The sequence below is a fragment of the Diadema antillarum genome, unplaced genomic scaffold, assembly GCF_040938485.1.
Source record: "Diadema antillarum isolate AM-2024a unplaced genomic scaffold, OU_Dant_1.0 scf00000051, whole genome shotgun sequence".
In the NCBI taxonomy this organism is placed as follows: domain Eukaryota; kingdom Metazoa; phylum Echinodermata; class Echinoidea; order Diadematoida; family Diadematidae; genus Diadema; species Diadema antillarum.
In genome coordinates this window covers 1,284,655-1,300,798 of record NW_027270940.1, presented here as the reverse complement: position 1 = coordinate 1,300,798, position 16,144 = coordinate 1,284,655, and the positions used below count along the sequence as shown (strand labels likewise).

Sequence of the window (16,144 nt, the reverse complement as noted above, 5' to 3'; positions counted from 1 at the left end):
ATGGTTTCCTCTAAGATTTAAACAATTTCTATCATGAAGAGCATGTTTTCTCCTCTGTGGAACATTTACGCAGGATTTGTACAATAATCAATGAATCGGAAAACAGTAATTCAGGTGAGAGTTTATGATTGATTCTAGCTTATTATTTGTTTCCCCTCGATGTCTTTGCTGGTGCGGCACTGAGTGTCACAATGACGAGAACAAGCAAGCACAATTAATGTATGGACTGAAGGGTGGCGATAATGGAGATTATGATTAATGAGGAGAAAGTTGTTGCTTCAAAGAATAAACCTATATTTGTCATTAGGGGTACATTGGTTTGTAATGGACACTAACTACAAAAGTGGACATTTAAGTCTGATTACTTGTAGAACAATTAATGAAATAGAACCTGTCAGTTTATGGTTGAATCTACAGCAAAGATTTTTAAACCATTCTGTTTCTGTACAGCGAGTGTCAAAATAATGAGGGCATTCAGACCAAAAATCAAACTGACGATGACAATGATTGAGATGAGATGGAAAGAAAGTTGGCTGCCTAAGAGATTAAACCAATTCTGTCAGGAGGATCATGCTTGTTCTTTGGTTAGACACAACTTATAAAACCCGATACAATTAATCACCTTGATTATTAATTTTATGCTGATTACTTTAGAAAAATGGTCAGTGTCAATTTGCAATAAAAAGAAAAACAAAACGCAAGAACAAAATATAAATTATATAAGAAAATAAAAGATAATAAAATACATTTGAAATGAAATGACTTTCAGAAATGTGTTATGATGTACAATTGTTGAATATGCTACAACAAATATACGAACCAAAAAGTGGACTCTCAATTATCTAATTAGACTAAATATGATTTTTGGGATTAATTTGCATAATTAATTGATAATCAAAGACTGAAAATTTATTGTTTCAAAAAATCTAATGACAAATTCGTGTATAGATTACTGGTGTCATGCATGCCAAATTACTTCGCGATGATGCTACTGATGGCCAAGAATTGGGGGGGGGGGGTGGCAGTTTTAGCACAGCCTAAAACGCCTCGACCGATTTCGAGTAGTGGAACATTTATATCTGATTACTTGATACAGGCAATTAAATAGGAAATGTCAGTCAGGCAAGTTCAGAGTTGAATCTGATTCGTTTTTTAATCAATGCAGTTTCCTCTGCCATTGGAATTCTTCTTAGATGCCTAAGACATTAAATCCATTTCTCTTATGATGAGCATATCTGGTCCCACAGCCATGGACACTAACTTATTGCAATGTTTATGCCTGGTCACTTGTAAAACAATTAATAAAATTGAAAATGTCAGTTATGTGAGGTTATTGTTAAATTCAGCTTATCCATTTTGCTACCATTGGATTTCTTGGCCCTGAAAATGGTAGTTTTGCTGTCAAAATCAAATTTCTGGATTATTTAGAAGCCGATTTATTGAAGAAAACATGTTTTACGGCAGCCATTTTGGAAAAAATCCAAGATGGCTGCCAAATAGATTTCGGCGCAAATGGAAACATTGTTTTCCTGATTGCTTATGCAAAAATCTTTCCAAAAATGTATAATTTTGATACTCTCCAAAAAAATCCGGCGAAATTACATACTGTCCGGGAAATTAGTTTGATAGATAAGACTCGAGTTTTTTCTATCAATATTCTCTCTCTCTCTCTCTCTCTCTCTCTCTCTCTCTCTCTGTATAGAAATTGCGTGTATCATCATAGTATTATTCACCTCTCCCCTGCCAAATGTAGTGAGCAGAACAATGAGGGCGTTGTCAATAACAAATTTTGTTAGCTAAATCCTCCCCCACCCCCCCCCCCCCACCATGAACCTCCATAGCAAAGTTGAAAAATCAATCTCAGACATGAAATGTGCCTGATAGAGCACATTCAAAAAAATGTGACGTGGCATCCAAGTCGGAACACTCATTAGCCTTTTGCAAAGGCGGTTCGCACACAGTGATCGGTCGGGACATCTCGCAGCTCGTCGGTCGCGCGTTTTGTGTTCGTGTGCTGAAATTATAGCGAGCTGCCTGTGCAAAAAGCTAACTATATCTCGCAGCTCGTCGGTCGCGCATTGTGTGCGCGTGTGCTGAAATTTTAGCGAACTACCTTTGCAAAAGGTTAGAGCACTGAAGGCGCTGTCACCACACACTGCAGTGTCAAACATATAGAGTAAACACCCATAAACCCAAACACCCATAAACATCTCCTTATTTACTATAGCAAGCCTGGATAAATTTGGACAGGATCAATCAAATTATTTCATAAATAAGCACATTTTTATCATATTTCGTCCTGATCAGGGTTGCCTATGAAACTGTAAAAGGAAGAACAGTGGGAACAACATTAACAATGGGTCTAGGCCTAAGTGTCTATAAGATTTGACTACGATAAATGTGATAAATACAAAATGTGAGGGGACAAAGAATAAAAATTGGGAGCCGTACAGGCCAGTGCTCGATCTCTTAATGTTATTTTTGTGTTCTATCTTGGGCTTTGTGAAAGTGTCTGTCTTCAGAACTGCACATATTATGAGTGTGTGTTTATGAGATTTTAAGAGATGGTATAGTTTTGATGGAGATGAGTACTTGGCTTTCAACATTATTGTAACGAGATACCAAGAAACCACTTACGAAGTGGTAGAGAGCATACATTTCATCGAGAAATTCAAAGTTCATTTGATGAAAATCGGTTAGGGAATGGCTGAGACATGCAGAAATAAGGTACAACAAGGCGATCGTAATGGAAGGTCGGTCCCACCTTTTATCGGGATCGCTCTGTTTTGGACATCTCAGCCATTGCAAAACCAACTTTCATCATATGAATATTGAATTCTTCTTGAAATAACATGCTCTTATATTTCATAAGAGGTTTCTCATCTCACCAAAATATGTTATAAACCTAAATCCTCACCTCAACCTTTACTGTACAGTCCCTTTAAGCATTAGGAGTTTAGTGATGTAACCATAAGGCAGGAGCTTGACCGATGAGTGCCTTGTATACAATAAACAAAATCTTAAAAGATATTCGTTGGCGAATCGGAAGCCAGGGCAACTCTCTCAGAAGAGAAGTAATCATCGAGAATCTGGGTTTGTTACAGATCAGCCTTCCACAGGAGATTTGGACCCGTTGCAGGCGCCCAACTTGAGAATCAGGGAGTCCACATGATAAACCGTTATAATAATCTAACTTACTAATGATGCATGCAAAGACAATTATTTTCATGCGATTCTCATGGAAATATTTCTAGACACATCTAAGATTAGAATTTGTATCATAATATGTGACAGTGCACCTCAAAACGAACAAAAAGTCGCCAGACATGAATTTCTAGTTAAGTCCATGTTCTGAAATAGCAGACTTTAAGCTTTAAAATGATGTATAAATCAAATCAAATGGACTCTCCTAACCTATCTAAATATTGGAAAGAAAGCACAAACTCAGGAAAAGTGTGAACTGAGAAAAGAGGCTCTGAAGTACAGTGTCTATTCAAGCGCTTAATCTTTACTAAACCATGCCGGCTGTGCGATGAATTGGACAAAAAACAGGAAGTAAACCACCAGAGTAACAACAATGAAGGGATTATCAGATTAAACTGAAATTAAGCATGCCTCATTAACACATTCTGTCCATAATCAATGCCAACTTTCAAAGCAGTAGCACTATCCTTTCAAAGGTTACTAGAGTTGAAAGTGAAGAGTGTGGACAAGGTTTTTCAGAAATGAAAAAAGGATTCTAAAGACACACATAATCACACTATTCTACCAAAAATGTTCGAGATAAACTGCTAAAAAAACACACTTTCCTGCCCATTTTATGATACCAAATTTTAGCATAATGTAAAAGAAGACCCGCTCTTTCAGAAAATATGAAAAAGTTAAGTTCGGCTAGGTTGACCCATTTCACTTATTTTCAGTCCTCACGCAAAATCAGTGTGTGCGACTTTATGTTCGTTTTGAGGTGCACGGTCACATATGTGACTGTTCATCACAATACGAACAAAAAGTCGCACTCCTTGATTTTACATGAGCACTCAAAAAATAGTGATATGGGTCAATTGAGTCACTCTTGAGTTTTTTCATGTTTTCTGAAAGAACTATCCTTCTTCTACATTATTCTTTAGCTTGGGATCATAACATAAATAGAAAAGTGCGTTTCCAGCAGTTTTTCTACAACCCCTTTTTGGGGAGAAAAGCATAATCAGGTATGTCTCAGAGTCCCCTTTTCATTTCTTGAAATCTTTTACACACTCCTCACTTTCAAGTCTAATAACTTTTGAAAGGATAGGGCTACTGCTTTGAAAGTTTGCATTATCATGGACAGAATGTGTTAATAAAACATGCTCGATTTCAGTTTAATTTGATAATCCCTTCATTGTTGTTGCTCCGGTGGTTTACTTCGTGTGTTTTGTCCATTTGATTGCACGACTAGCACGGATAGGTAAAGATTAATCGCTTGAATAGACATTGTACTTCAGAGCCTCTTTACTCAGTTCATACCTCCCCAGGATTTGTGCTTTCTTTCCAGTATTTAGATAGGTTAGGGGAGTCAATTTCAAATGAGTTATACATCATTTTAAAGCTTAGAGTATGCTCTACCCTTAACTGAAAATCCATGTCTGGCGACTTTTTGTTTGTTTTGTGGTGCAGGGTCACATATGTGACAGTGCACCTCAAAACGAACATAAAGTCGCACACACTGATTTCGCGTGAGGACTGAAAATAAGTGAAATGGGTCAACCTAGCCGAACTTGACTTTTTCATATTTTCTGAAAGAGCAGGTCTTCTTTTACATTATTCTAAAATTTGGTATCATAAAACGGGCAGGAAAGTGTGTTTTTTTAGCAGTTTATCAAGAACATTTTTGGTAGAATAGTGTGATTAGGTGTGTCTTTAGAATCCCTTTTTGAGGCATGCTTAATTTCAGTTTAATCTGATAATCCGTTCATTGTTGTTAATCTGGTGGTTTACTTCGTGTTTTTTGTCCCATTCATCGCACAGCCAGCACGGTTTGGTAAAGATTAAGCGCTTGAATAGACATTGTACTTCAAAGCCTCCTTTCTCAGTTCACACTTTTCCTGAGTTTGTGCTTTGTTTCCAATATTTAGATAGGTTAGGAGAGTCCATTTGATTTGAGTTATACATCATTTTAAAGCTTAAAGTCTGCTCTTTCAGAATATGGTCTTAACTAAAAATTCATGTCTGGCGACTTTTTGTTTGTTTTGAGGTGCATGGTCACATATGGTAAAATGATGTATTACACACTGTGATGCTAGTCAAAAACACTCCAAGATTCCTTACGGTGGAAGATAGATGTTATTATTGACACTATTCCAACTGATATGAAATGAAATTTAGACACATGCTTCGATGTGCCACTCAATAACAGTTCAGTCGCCTTATGTCAAAAAGCGTGAGTTTGTTTTACAGCATCCATTCACGTACATAATTAACACATACTTCCAGCATTATGACAGATGTTTTACCGCTGAACAAGTGCGTCAATAGAGTGTGAACAACAAATAAATCTGTGTGCCATCTGCGTAGCAGTGACAGATAAACCCAGAAACGTATCATAGATACATATATTTGTATTCCGCTTGATTGTGTATAGAATGAATAACAATGGGACCAGCCGAAACCCCTGTGAGACTCCATGACCATATTCCTCAAATGGGGTCAAATTTCAGAATATAATGTTTTAAGTCTAGACCTTACAAAGATAAATTTAAAAAACACGTGTATCACAGTTTATATTGCAAGAGCATTGTAGCTCAATTCAATTCAATTGAAATTAATTTATTGGGCATTTTCTGTATTGAATTTATATTACAAATGAAATACAGTCATTTCTTTTTATATTCAAGGCAATCTAACATGCAGTGTGTACGTCCGAACACAGCTGAGATATACGTGTACAGATTTAAGAAGAGAATAAGAGAACACGTCAACTGGGGACCACTCGGGGTATATTGAATCAAATGATCTGACTGAATTATGGCGCATGTATTGGAAGTGTGAATGCTGAAGACTGTCGTCAAATAAGCATATAGCTTGAAGATACGATAGCCCTAGCTTTTTGTTACAGTAGTCAGATATTAGCTTACCCTCATAATTTGATATAATGTTCTGTTTCATGTTTGCTTTAAAAGGAAACAAAAAGTGATGTGCAAGCTTTAATTCGTTCGGGCAGAGAATTCCATCCGGTACGTGGTGTTGAACAGATCTTTGAGCGACAAGCAGCTTCGGGTTATTTAAATGCATGTTATTGCAATAACGAGTGGCATAGGAGTGTAGTTTACTGTATGAGATAAAAGTATCATGGAAGAACGGTAGTAAATTGTTGATATATGTGAACATAAAGATAGCGGCTGGAATAATGAAAATCATTTACTTTTACTATTTTCAGTTGTTGAAATAGAGGATCGGTATTGGTTAAATAAGGTGAATGTGTACAAATTCGGGCGGCTTTTTTCTGCAAATGAAATAACAAATCAATTCTGGATATGTTACAGATGAACCATACAACATTACAATCATTGATATGCGGTAAAACGAACGAATTCTACAAAGTTAAAATAACGTTCTTTGTTAAAATTGACTTCAACCTATAATGTATACCAATCACTTTTGAAATCGAAGTACATATTTTTTGAATATGTTCATTCCAAATCAAAGTTGAATCCAGAATAACACCTAAGAACTGGGTGGATTTCTTTTCCTTAATAATTACATTATCAATTATCTATTTTGTAATTGGTACGGGATTGAGGGTGCTTAGAATCCATAAAAAAGGTCTTATCAACATTCAGTGACAACTTATTGCACTTGAACCACGGTGATATCTTTGACACTTCGGTATTCAGTGTGTTGATAAGAGTGTTTATACGGATATGTTTGAATAGTAGTCCTCGGTGCCCAAGGCAGGACTACCAATATCAAACATATTCACACCAGGGCCCTACTAAGTTACGAGTGTACGCTCACCGTCGCATCCCAGAAAACGATTTTTTACGACAGATATACCAGTATGCGACGCGAGCGCAGCGGGGATTTTGCATGATCGCGATACTCCCAAAGGACGACACAAATTTGGGTAAGTTTACCCTGTTCAGGGGCAGATCCAGGAATTCCGTAAAGAGGGGGAGCAAATAAAAAGGATATATATATATATATATATATATATATATATATATATTTGTGCTTAGTACCTCTTAAAGATTGTTTAGTTCCCTTTAAAATGATCCCATACTTGTCATAATTATCGTATATGTGGAGGTGCAGCGCTTACAAATATGAGGTAAAGTCAGATTTTAGAAGCGGCAAAATGGCCCAATTTTTGACGTCTCTAATGGAGTTTCCTCGTTATGTGTGAGTTCCCCGTTGTTTCTTTGGTGTTTATTTACTGTAACAGCATTTTTATGGAGTGAAACATGTATGCGTTCAACCAAACTGATAAACAAACACGCACACACACACACACACACACACACAACACCTAAACGATCATGACTCAAACCATTTTATCTCACAGAACCTCGCCACATTAACCACAACAAAGACATAAAGAAGTGAAATGGCATGGTCTTGGTTTTATTGGACTTTCATCCTTATTTTGTCTTCATTTTGTCGTTATTTTGTCTTTAATTTATGTTTACTTTGTCTTTATAATTGTCAATGAACACGATCGGGGTATGATGTACAACCATAAAACTTGATGAGCTATCAAAATTGCCTGCATGGCACCAGTGAAAACTTGAATGTAAAGTTACGATGTCTATTGAAATTTGCCTTAATGGCCGACCAGTTGAAAACAAGAGATATTACACAAAAGAGCATGTTCTCTATTTAGTCTTCACGACCATTCTCATTCATAAGGATCGTTCTTGTTCATTTTGCAGGTTTTCAATGCAGATCTTATCAGACACTTTTGAGTACAGTCTTTTACTTGATAGCATGCTATCAAGTAACTCACTATGATTATGCATAATCATAATGAGTAGGATATCATTTCAAAGAGAATTTAATAATCTTTCTATTAATATCGAGCATGTATTGTGTAGTGCTTGTACTGTTACAGTGTGTTAACACGTGAACTAGCTTATTGATTATTGATCTAGATGAGGCAGATTGATCATCCGAAATGAAGTATAGCATGAAGAGATGGGATACCGTTAAAATTATGTGTGCATTTATCAATGTGTAATCACGTCTTCAACTCATACATCCGGTCATACAATATGTGACCATGCACCTCAAAACAAACAAAAAGTCGACAGACATGAATTTTTAGTTAATACCATATTCTGAAACAGCAGACTTTAAGCTTTAAAATGATGTATAACTCAAATCAAATGGACTCTCCTAACCTATCTAAATATTGGAAAGAAAGCACAAACTCAGGAAAAGTGTGAACTGAGAAAAGAGGCTCTAAAGTACAGTGTCTATTCAAGCGTTTAATCTTTACCAAACCGTGCTGGCTGTGCGATGAATAGGACAAAAAACAGGAAGTAAACCACCAGAGTAACAACAATGAAGGGATTATCAGATTAAACTGAAATTAAGCATGCCTCATTAACACATTCTGTCCATAATTAATGCCAACTTTCAAAGCAGTAGCACTATCCTTTCAAAAGTTATTAGAGTTGAAAGTGAAGAGTGTGGACAAGGTTTTTCAGAAATGAAAAAGGGATTCTAAAGACACACCTAATCACACTTTTCTACCAAAAATGTTCGAGATAAACTGCTAAAAAACACACTTTCCTGCCCATTTTATGATACCAAATTTTAGCATAATGTAAAAGAAGACCCGCTCTTTCAGAAAATATGAAAAAGTCAAGTTCGGCTAGGTTGACCCATTTCACTTATTTTCAGTCCTCACGCAAAATCAGTGTGTGCGACTTTATGTTCGTTTTGAGGTGCACGGTCACATATAATAATCTTCTGAGCTCAGAGCTTTAACATATCTCATTGATTTAATGACTGTTATTCCATGCGTCCAATAGTAACTACCTTGTAACTCGAGAACTAGTAACTCTCAATATTAATCTTTATGACTTATCTATAATCTAAGTAACCAAATGACATAACACCTCTCGCAATATTGACCTATGAGACGGCGTGGGCATGTAGCTTGCCACAGCAAATCATATCCCTGACCAATGCAGACCACAATTTAATGTCGGTTCCGAGTTCCGAGTTCAGTTCAGTCCAACTTGTGGTTCCGGGTTATCAAATAATGGGGAATGTTATTATTCTGACTTTGCTCGCGAATCGGCGTTCTCCATATATATGACGACAGCCTTGCGTCCTTGGAGACGGCGAACGCGGATCGCTTGAAGAGTATGTCGGAGCGACAACGACGTCCTTCGGCTGGTCGACCGTGGTTCAGCGACGGCGACGGATCCAGCCCCGTGTACCCGGCGCTATTGTGGAGGGGGTGTGTCTCGAACTCGGCGAGGGAAATTCGGGCAAACGGGTCAGGCAGCGGCTGAACAGAAAACACCTGTGGAGTCTCAACCCGGTGATTGTGTGAGCTTCAAGACTTTATCCATGTGGATGATGCTCCACTATACCCTTTTCAGCCGTCTGGAAAAACATTATGAACAACATTTTCCGGGACAACTGTCTTACAATATCAACTTTTATAATACATTCATCTTATTACTATCACCAACTCACTAACATCATATGGGCATTATTATGTACACTCAAACAGCCTGCTTTAGCATTTCATATAAAAAAATACAGAAATATCACAAGGTCCTGTCAAAATAATGTACCCTAATCTCCAAATAAACAACATACAATTAAATCTACAACATCATCATCATTACACTTGACTACGAGGGGACATAATTCCGCATATTATAACACACTATACTTCAAACTTCAACTATCAACATTACTCTTCTACCTTACAATATCTTCAGTCCTCCTCATATCAAACTCGAATCCAAAACAAAACAAAAAACCATATCAATTTTTGTAATTGAATTAAACTGTATTCATATCACAACTGCAATAAATAAAAAGGGGCCTCTAAGCTGTCGTGGTATCAATCATCACAGGATACGGTTTACCGCCAGGAATATAATTATGCAGTATCAATTAATATTTGGACAAACTCAAACCATTATCCATACTACAGAGTTATAAATAAGACAAACTTAAATTTACAGTTGGGCCTTAGACACCCCAGTTGAGGCATTACTGCTAGACAAGGCTCTGCAGCGTTTAGTCTGTCTGGTGGCAAGACAGGGTGTGGCAGCTTCACTTCTTGTGAGCCCGCCTTACTATACATACGCTGGCAGCTGCAAACTTAACTATGCTGAGGAACAATGGCTGCGTTTATCAACTTTCCCCAGTTTAAACGACTTTCGAAAGCCCTTTCGATAGCCCTTTCGATAGCCCTTTCCATAGCCCTTTCGAAAGCCCTTTCCATAGCCCTTTCGAAAGCCCTGTCCACTCCCTGTACCATTAATGTGCCGCTTGTTTTCGTCGGCTGCGTTTATCAACTTTCGATAGCCCTTTCCATAGCCCTTTCCATAGCCCTTTCGAGAGCTCTTTCCAAAGCCCTGACTGCCTGTACTATTAATGTGCCGCTTGTTTTCTAAGAAGGGACGGCGAAAAGCAATTGCCATCATAAAGACATATCTTCCTTTGAGAGTGAGGAGTCATGGTACAATGCCACATGAATCAATTGTCTTCCTATCTGTGAGGCAGCTCCAGTTTAGCACATACTTCAAATATTTCTGAGTAGCGGCATGAGACATGGGATCAAAGGGAATGAGACTGTTGTTACTTTATTTCTCAAACCTTGTTGGTGAGAGAAACATCTCCTTGTTCCAAGCATATGCGTGCATTACATCCCCATCCCCCTTTCGTTGCATTCATGAGATCACCGCCACTGATTGCAGAGATGGCTGTGGTACTCCTTTGCCGTAATTGCATGCTTTTGTTTGTCACATCGTACATCTGGCACCGATATTTCATGAAGTGAAAACTACTATTGTATGAAATCCATCAACATCATGCGTGTATCTACTTCACCTTGGTCGTTATGTTTCTTGACGCGCAATGCTCTGCTTGGTATGTTTACATTTTTACAGTGAAATCTCTCGCTGAGTTGTTTTTCATTGCAATCAATTGATAAATTGTCCTTCGTCGACATTAGTAGGCACCGATAAATCGGCATTTATGACCCTGCTTTATAAAAACCAATTAAAAGTAGCCAGACTTCACCTTCACTTTTCCGAAAAGAATCGGCTATACCGCGACAGAATACCTATACAGCCATGGGGTTGTCGTCCGAAGATATCCATGTCCTCAAGTACGCGTTGGTCCTCTTTTTGCAACCTTGTTTTACCAACGGAGTTGTTAAACTCCTCGGGATCTGCCTACCAGACATCACTGTTGCACTGGAACTGACCGCTCTGGAGACAGGAACCATGTTTGGTCTCTACAAGGCTGCAATATTCTGTCCAGGTGAGACTTAAAGGTATTGCTTAATATCCGGATAACTTGTCCCCTACCTCAAATCCCGGTCGTGATTATTAATCAAAGAGAATGGTTTTGATAGATTTTGATAATATGCAAAGCGATGATCTAACACCGTGAACATACGGACTCTTATGTAGGACACAAATAATATATTATCACGCTAGTGTGTAGGCCATACTTACCCTTTTATTGCCCTTATGAAATCATATAACAATTGTTCTTTCCAATATTGCTAACAACGATATCAAAATACCCAGATTTGTTTGAAAACATTGACACTGACATTTACATCAAAAATACTCGGAACTTTCATACTGATAATGATGCATAAATGGACATTATTTACAACTGTGTAATTTCAGTGCAATTTCGACGAACTTTGCTTCAACGTCTATATCCGTAATCAGTTGATTTGAGGATATGGGACGTTTTGGTGTTAAAATTACCCTGATAATAAGTCGTATTCCACCAAGCCGAAAAAAAAATATCATTGTATAATTAATATAACGTGTATCATTCACATGACGTATATTCGTATATGAATGTATGATCTCGTAATGTCTATGTTATGTCACAAAACATGTACAACCATGAATATTAACCATCAGTATTACCGGTATACAACTGTGCAGCCACGGAATGTATGTAAGGTTTTAACCAATTACGATTTACGAAACCGTGCAAGCATGCCACTGTGCAGCCCTAGAATGTATGGTTGTTACCTGCGCTGGCCGAATATGGCGAGAGTTGGTACTATTAAAATGCACTCGGGTGCAACTAGATAGCCGCGGAATGAATGTGAAATTTAAACAAATCAGAACTCCAGAAATTGTCCAATTGCATCTAACTGTGTTTGTAACTTGTGCGATCCGAATTGTCACTAAAATGATCAACCTCACATCAATTCAATTCAATTCAGTTTGTATTCATTTTTTCGGTGAGTTCATAACGATTTCTCTTTCTTTGGTGACAGAGAATAAGGTTTCATAAGCCAATCAGAGAAGACTGAGAAGAGTGAAATACAGTAATTGTGGAATCATAAAATAATTATACATTGTAGTGAAAACTTCGTGATGAAATTTAAAACAACGATGAGCAAACTGTAAAAAAATAATGTCGCACAAGCATATCCCAAAAGCCTATAATTATAGTAAGGTGATTGCAAACTCTTTGTCATCCATAGCGCTGATGAGTACTGCCAAACACTGAATCTTGCTCATCCTAACGTCATATCAGGACTGCATAATAATAACAACAGATTAAACCAAGCAGTCATTACCAGGGCTCTCCACGCGGCGATTTATTTACTCATGACTTCACTTTTAACGCAGAGTATTTTTTAATTAAAGTAGCACGATCAACGTGATTTCATTTTTGCATCACATCGATTTTTAACATGCTAGGTTCTGCATATTAATATTGTTTGTTGAAAATGAAGATACGTTAACCGAATTAACTGTGTTAAATTATACTTCAGATTCTACACATAATCTGTTATGGGGCGTTTCTTTCATCTTTTGTTTGTTTGTTTGATCGTTTGTGTGTTTGTTTGTTTGCTTGTTTGTTTGTTTGTTTGTTTTATTGCTGGCTTGTTTGCTCGTTTTTAAACGCAGGTCCAGTCATTGCTTACCTGTACGACTACAAGAAATGCCGAAGGGTTCTTCTGGTTCTCGGAGCTGTTACCTCGTCGATGGGCATTGTCCTTGCTTCTCTATCAACAAGCAGCTCCTTTTTAATTGCCGCGGTAACTTTGTCTGGTAAGAAATGAGAAGTATCTTTTTTTGGAAGTAAGCATCATCCTGCAAAATGCGTAACAGTCACATCTTTCGTTTCTTTCTAATACCTCAAATCCTCAGAGATTTTTTCTGATCAGTCACTCTTCGGAAGTAAAGTTTGTTGCTTCCGGCCGCCCACCGAAGTGTATCAGATCGCAGTCTGATGAATCCGACCTCTGTCAGTCGACTATAACTATGTCAGCATGAGACTTGTCTCGGGTGATCCTCATCGGACGATTTTACCTCATAGGATACTCGCCCGACATTATGTGACACTGATCTGATGCGATTCGGATTCGTCAGACTGCGACTTCGGTTGGTAACCGGAACCAAAACTTTGCTTTCAACGAGTGACAGACGGGAAAAAAGAATCTCTGTGAAATGGTGGTGTAACAGTCACATTTTTTTTTTAAATACCCCAATTCAACAGAGATTTGTTCTCATCGGTCACATCGGAAGCAAAGTTTGTTTGTTTGTTTGTTTGTTTGTTTGTTTGTTTGTTTTTCCGGCCACTCACTGAAGTGTATCGGGTCGTAGCCTTATGAATTCAACTTGGTGTGGACGACTATCAGTCAGTGTCAGACATGTACAGCGCGATCCTCATCGGACGATCTTGCCTGATCGGATCACGCCTGAAATGTCTGACATTGACCTGATGGTCGATCAACACTAGTCGGGCTTTTCAGACTGCGATCCGACACACTTCAGATGATGACCGGTGACCGGAAGAAACAAACGTTGCTTCCGACGAGTGACCGATGAGAAAAAGAAAATCTCTGTGGAATGTTTGTATTAAGATCAGTTATACAAATGAGGTATTTTTTCTCGCTATTTTTCTTACACATTTCAAAGCCTTCCCAATAATTTCGCAGTCAATAAGCAGTAAGTTCAAAAGCCATACGGCATCTCGGATGTTATCTCCGGGAGTAAATACAATGCTCACATTACGATATGAACATTACGCAACTTTAAAACAATTGTTATATCCATCTGCTCATTAAGATCATGGTATCTTCTCTGAAGGTTTTGTAAACTGTAAAATAGCTGAAATCGATATACAGAAAAACAAACATTGATAGACAAAGTGAAACATTTGATACAGGCACTGATTTGTGCTTTGATTTTACCGGTTCCTTTTCGAAGTAATAAGCGTTCATTGTACAGAATGCTTCACAGAGTTCTCTCATTTCGACGTATTTTTTTTTTTTTTTTTTTTTTTTTTTTTTTACTGGATGAAGTCAGCAGATCTGAAACTGTTGTTCAAATTGCAATTTGTTCTTTATTTCAGGCCTCGGAAGGGGTGTTGTTACAATGCTTGCTGTCATCGGACTGAGTAACGTACAGCCAAGTCGTTTCAGCACGTACTACGGCATTGGAAAGTCTGGCTACGCCGTCGGCATGTTGGTGGTTCCACTAATGAGCGATTTCCTGCTGAAAGTCTACGGATGGAGGGGTACTTTCGCTATCATTGGCGCTCTTATGGGAAATGATCTACCGTTAATAATGTCACTGAATGTTAACGTTAATTCTGAAGACAACCAGGGTGACGAATGCAGAACTTTTCTCATTCAGGAGCAAGAGGGTGAGACTGACAGCAACAGTATGCCCTCCGGTGAATTATCTTTTGGAAGCACTGAAGGCAAGGACGCTGAAGATATTGAGAAGAATTCCTTGTCATCACGTATGATTGAACTTTGGAAAAAGTCCTTATATTATCAAGATCCATGTCAAAATATTATCCTGCTATGTGTTTGTTCAGTGGCGATGTTGGGCGGGTCGTGGTATTCCTATGTCATTCCGAGGGCCATGGATAGAGGGGTCTCGTCCTCACACGCAATATATCTCTCCTTCTCAGCAGCGATCGCCACGTTCTTGGGCCGAGCTTTCAGCGGGGCTGCCTCCCAGTACTAGCTCCCAACGACATTGTCCTTGTCATGACTACCGTGGGTACTCTGTCTCTACTTCTCGACCTACTCGTATTCAATTACGTCATGATGCATTTCTCAGCCTTCTATACTGCCCTCTGCATAGCAGTTAACGCCAATCTGTTGGTAGTCGTAAGCCGAGATCGTTCTCCGCTCTCTCACTTCCCATCGCTGCTTGCCATATTAAACATTGCGAAGGTCATTGGCTCATTCCTTGGACCCTTCTCCATCGGTAAGATGACTCTGCATTAATTTGTGTATTCCGTATATTTTACGTGTACGTTTTATTAAATGTATATATCATGTCTAATATGATATTGATGCAAAATTATAATATCTATAAAATGTGTTTTTGGTCCAAATTTTTATTCATAGAGTTCAGTTTGATTTGTGTAGGTTGATTTATGCGAAACAGGCACACACAGACATAACGTATTCTCATTTATTATCCAAGATTTACCGCGAAGCCCAAGAAAAACAAGAAAAAAAGATGAAAAGAAGAGGAACTTCATTAATATCAAAACTCTGATTGCAATCACATCATATAATCTGGAAGAACTCCGGAGAATCACACTTTGGTCAAGAAAGCAAGATATTAGTCAGAGGGGTGAAGGTTTAGGTGTGAGTGTCTTCAATTTGTCTCCCTCTACAAAGTACATTTGTTAAGATCGCAACTGCTGATCAAGTAACGAGCATGTCAGAAAAAAAAGGATCAGTGGGACTCGAACCTGTCATTATCAGTAGATGACAGGTTCGAGTCCCAATGGTTCCATTGTTTCTTACATGTTTGTATATTTAAAGATCAGTAGTTGCGATCTTAACACCTCATATTTCTGTCATGTTATGTTTGCTGATTCTTTCGCATAAAAGTCAAGCACATTGAAGAGACAGTTACAGGACTAATAGCTATCAGAGAATCATGCGGAACTTCATGGGTTC

The 16,144-nt window shown here is 38.1% G+C and overlaps 2 protein-coding genes across 2 annotated transcripts in view; both read left to right on the top strand.

Moving 5' to 3' along the window:
• Positions 1-9,538, top strand: part of LOC139715576 (uncharacterized) — a 30,109-nt gene extending 20,571 nt beyond the window's left edge. Inside the window, exon 5 of the mRNA XM_071627138.1 lies at positions 9,305-9,538. Coding sequence (XP_071483239.1) covers positions 9,305-9,538 — 234 coding nt within the window. The remainder of the gene's footprint in view (positions 1-9,304) is intronic.
• A 1,762-nt stretch (positions 9,539-11,300) lies between these two features.
• Positions 11,301-15,191, top strand: LOC139715575 (monocarboxylate transporter 12-like). Its single transcript, XM_071627137.1, has 4 exons — positions 11,301-11,490; positions 13,119-13,262; positions 14,569-14,733; positions 15,040-15,191. The coding sequence occupies exons 1-4, from the start codon at positions 11,301-11,303 to the stop codon at positions 15,189-15,191; spliced, it is 651 nt and encodes a 216-aa protein (XP_071483238.1).
• Positions 15,192-16,144: the final 953 nt, after the last annotated feature.

What these genes read in the sequence shown, in the direction of transcription:
- LOC139715575 (XM_071627137.1), top strand. Translation starts at nt 11,301, where the DNA reads ATGGGGTTGTCGTCCGAAGATATCCATGTCCTCAAGTACGCGTTGGTC. An exon ending in GGCTGCAATATTCTGTCCAG is followed by an intron (nt 11,491 to 13,118) that starts GTGAGACTTAAA and finishes TTTTAAACGCAG; the next exon opens with GTCCAGTCATTGCTTACCTG. An exon ending in GAAAGTCTACGGATGGAGGG is followed by an intron (nt 14,734 to 15,039) that starts GTACTTTCGCTA and finishes GTGTTTGTTCAG; the next exon opens with TGGCGATGTTGGGCGGGTCG.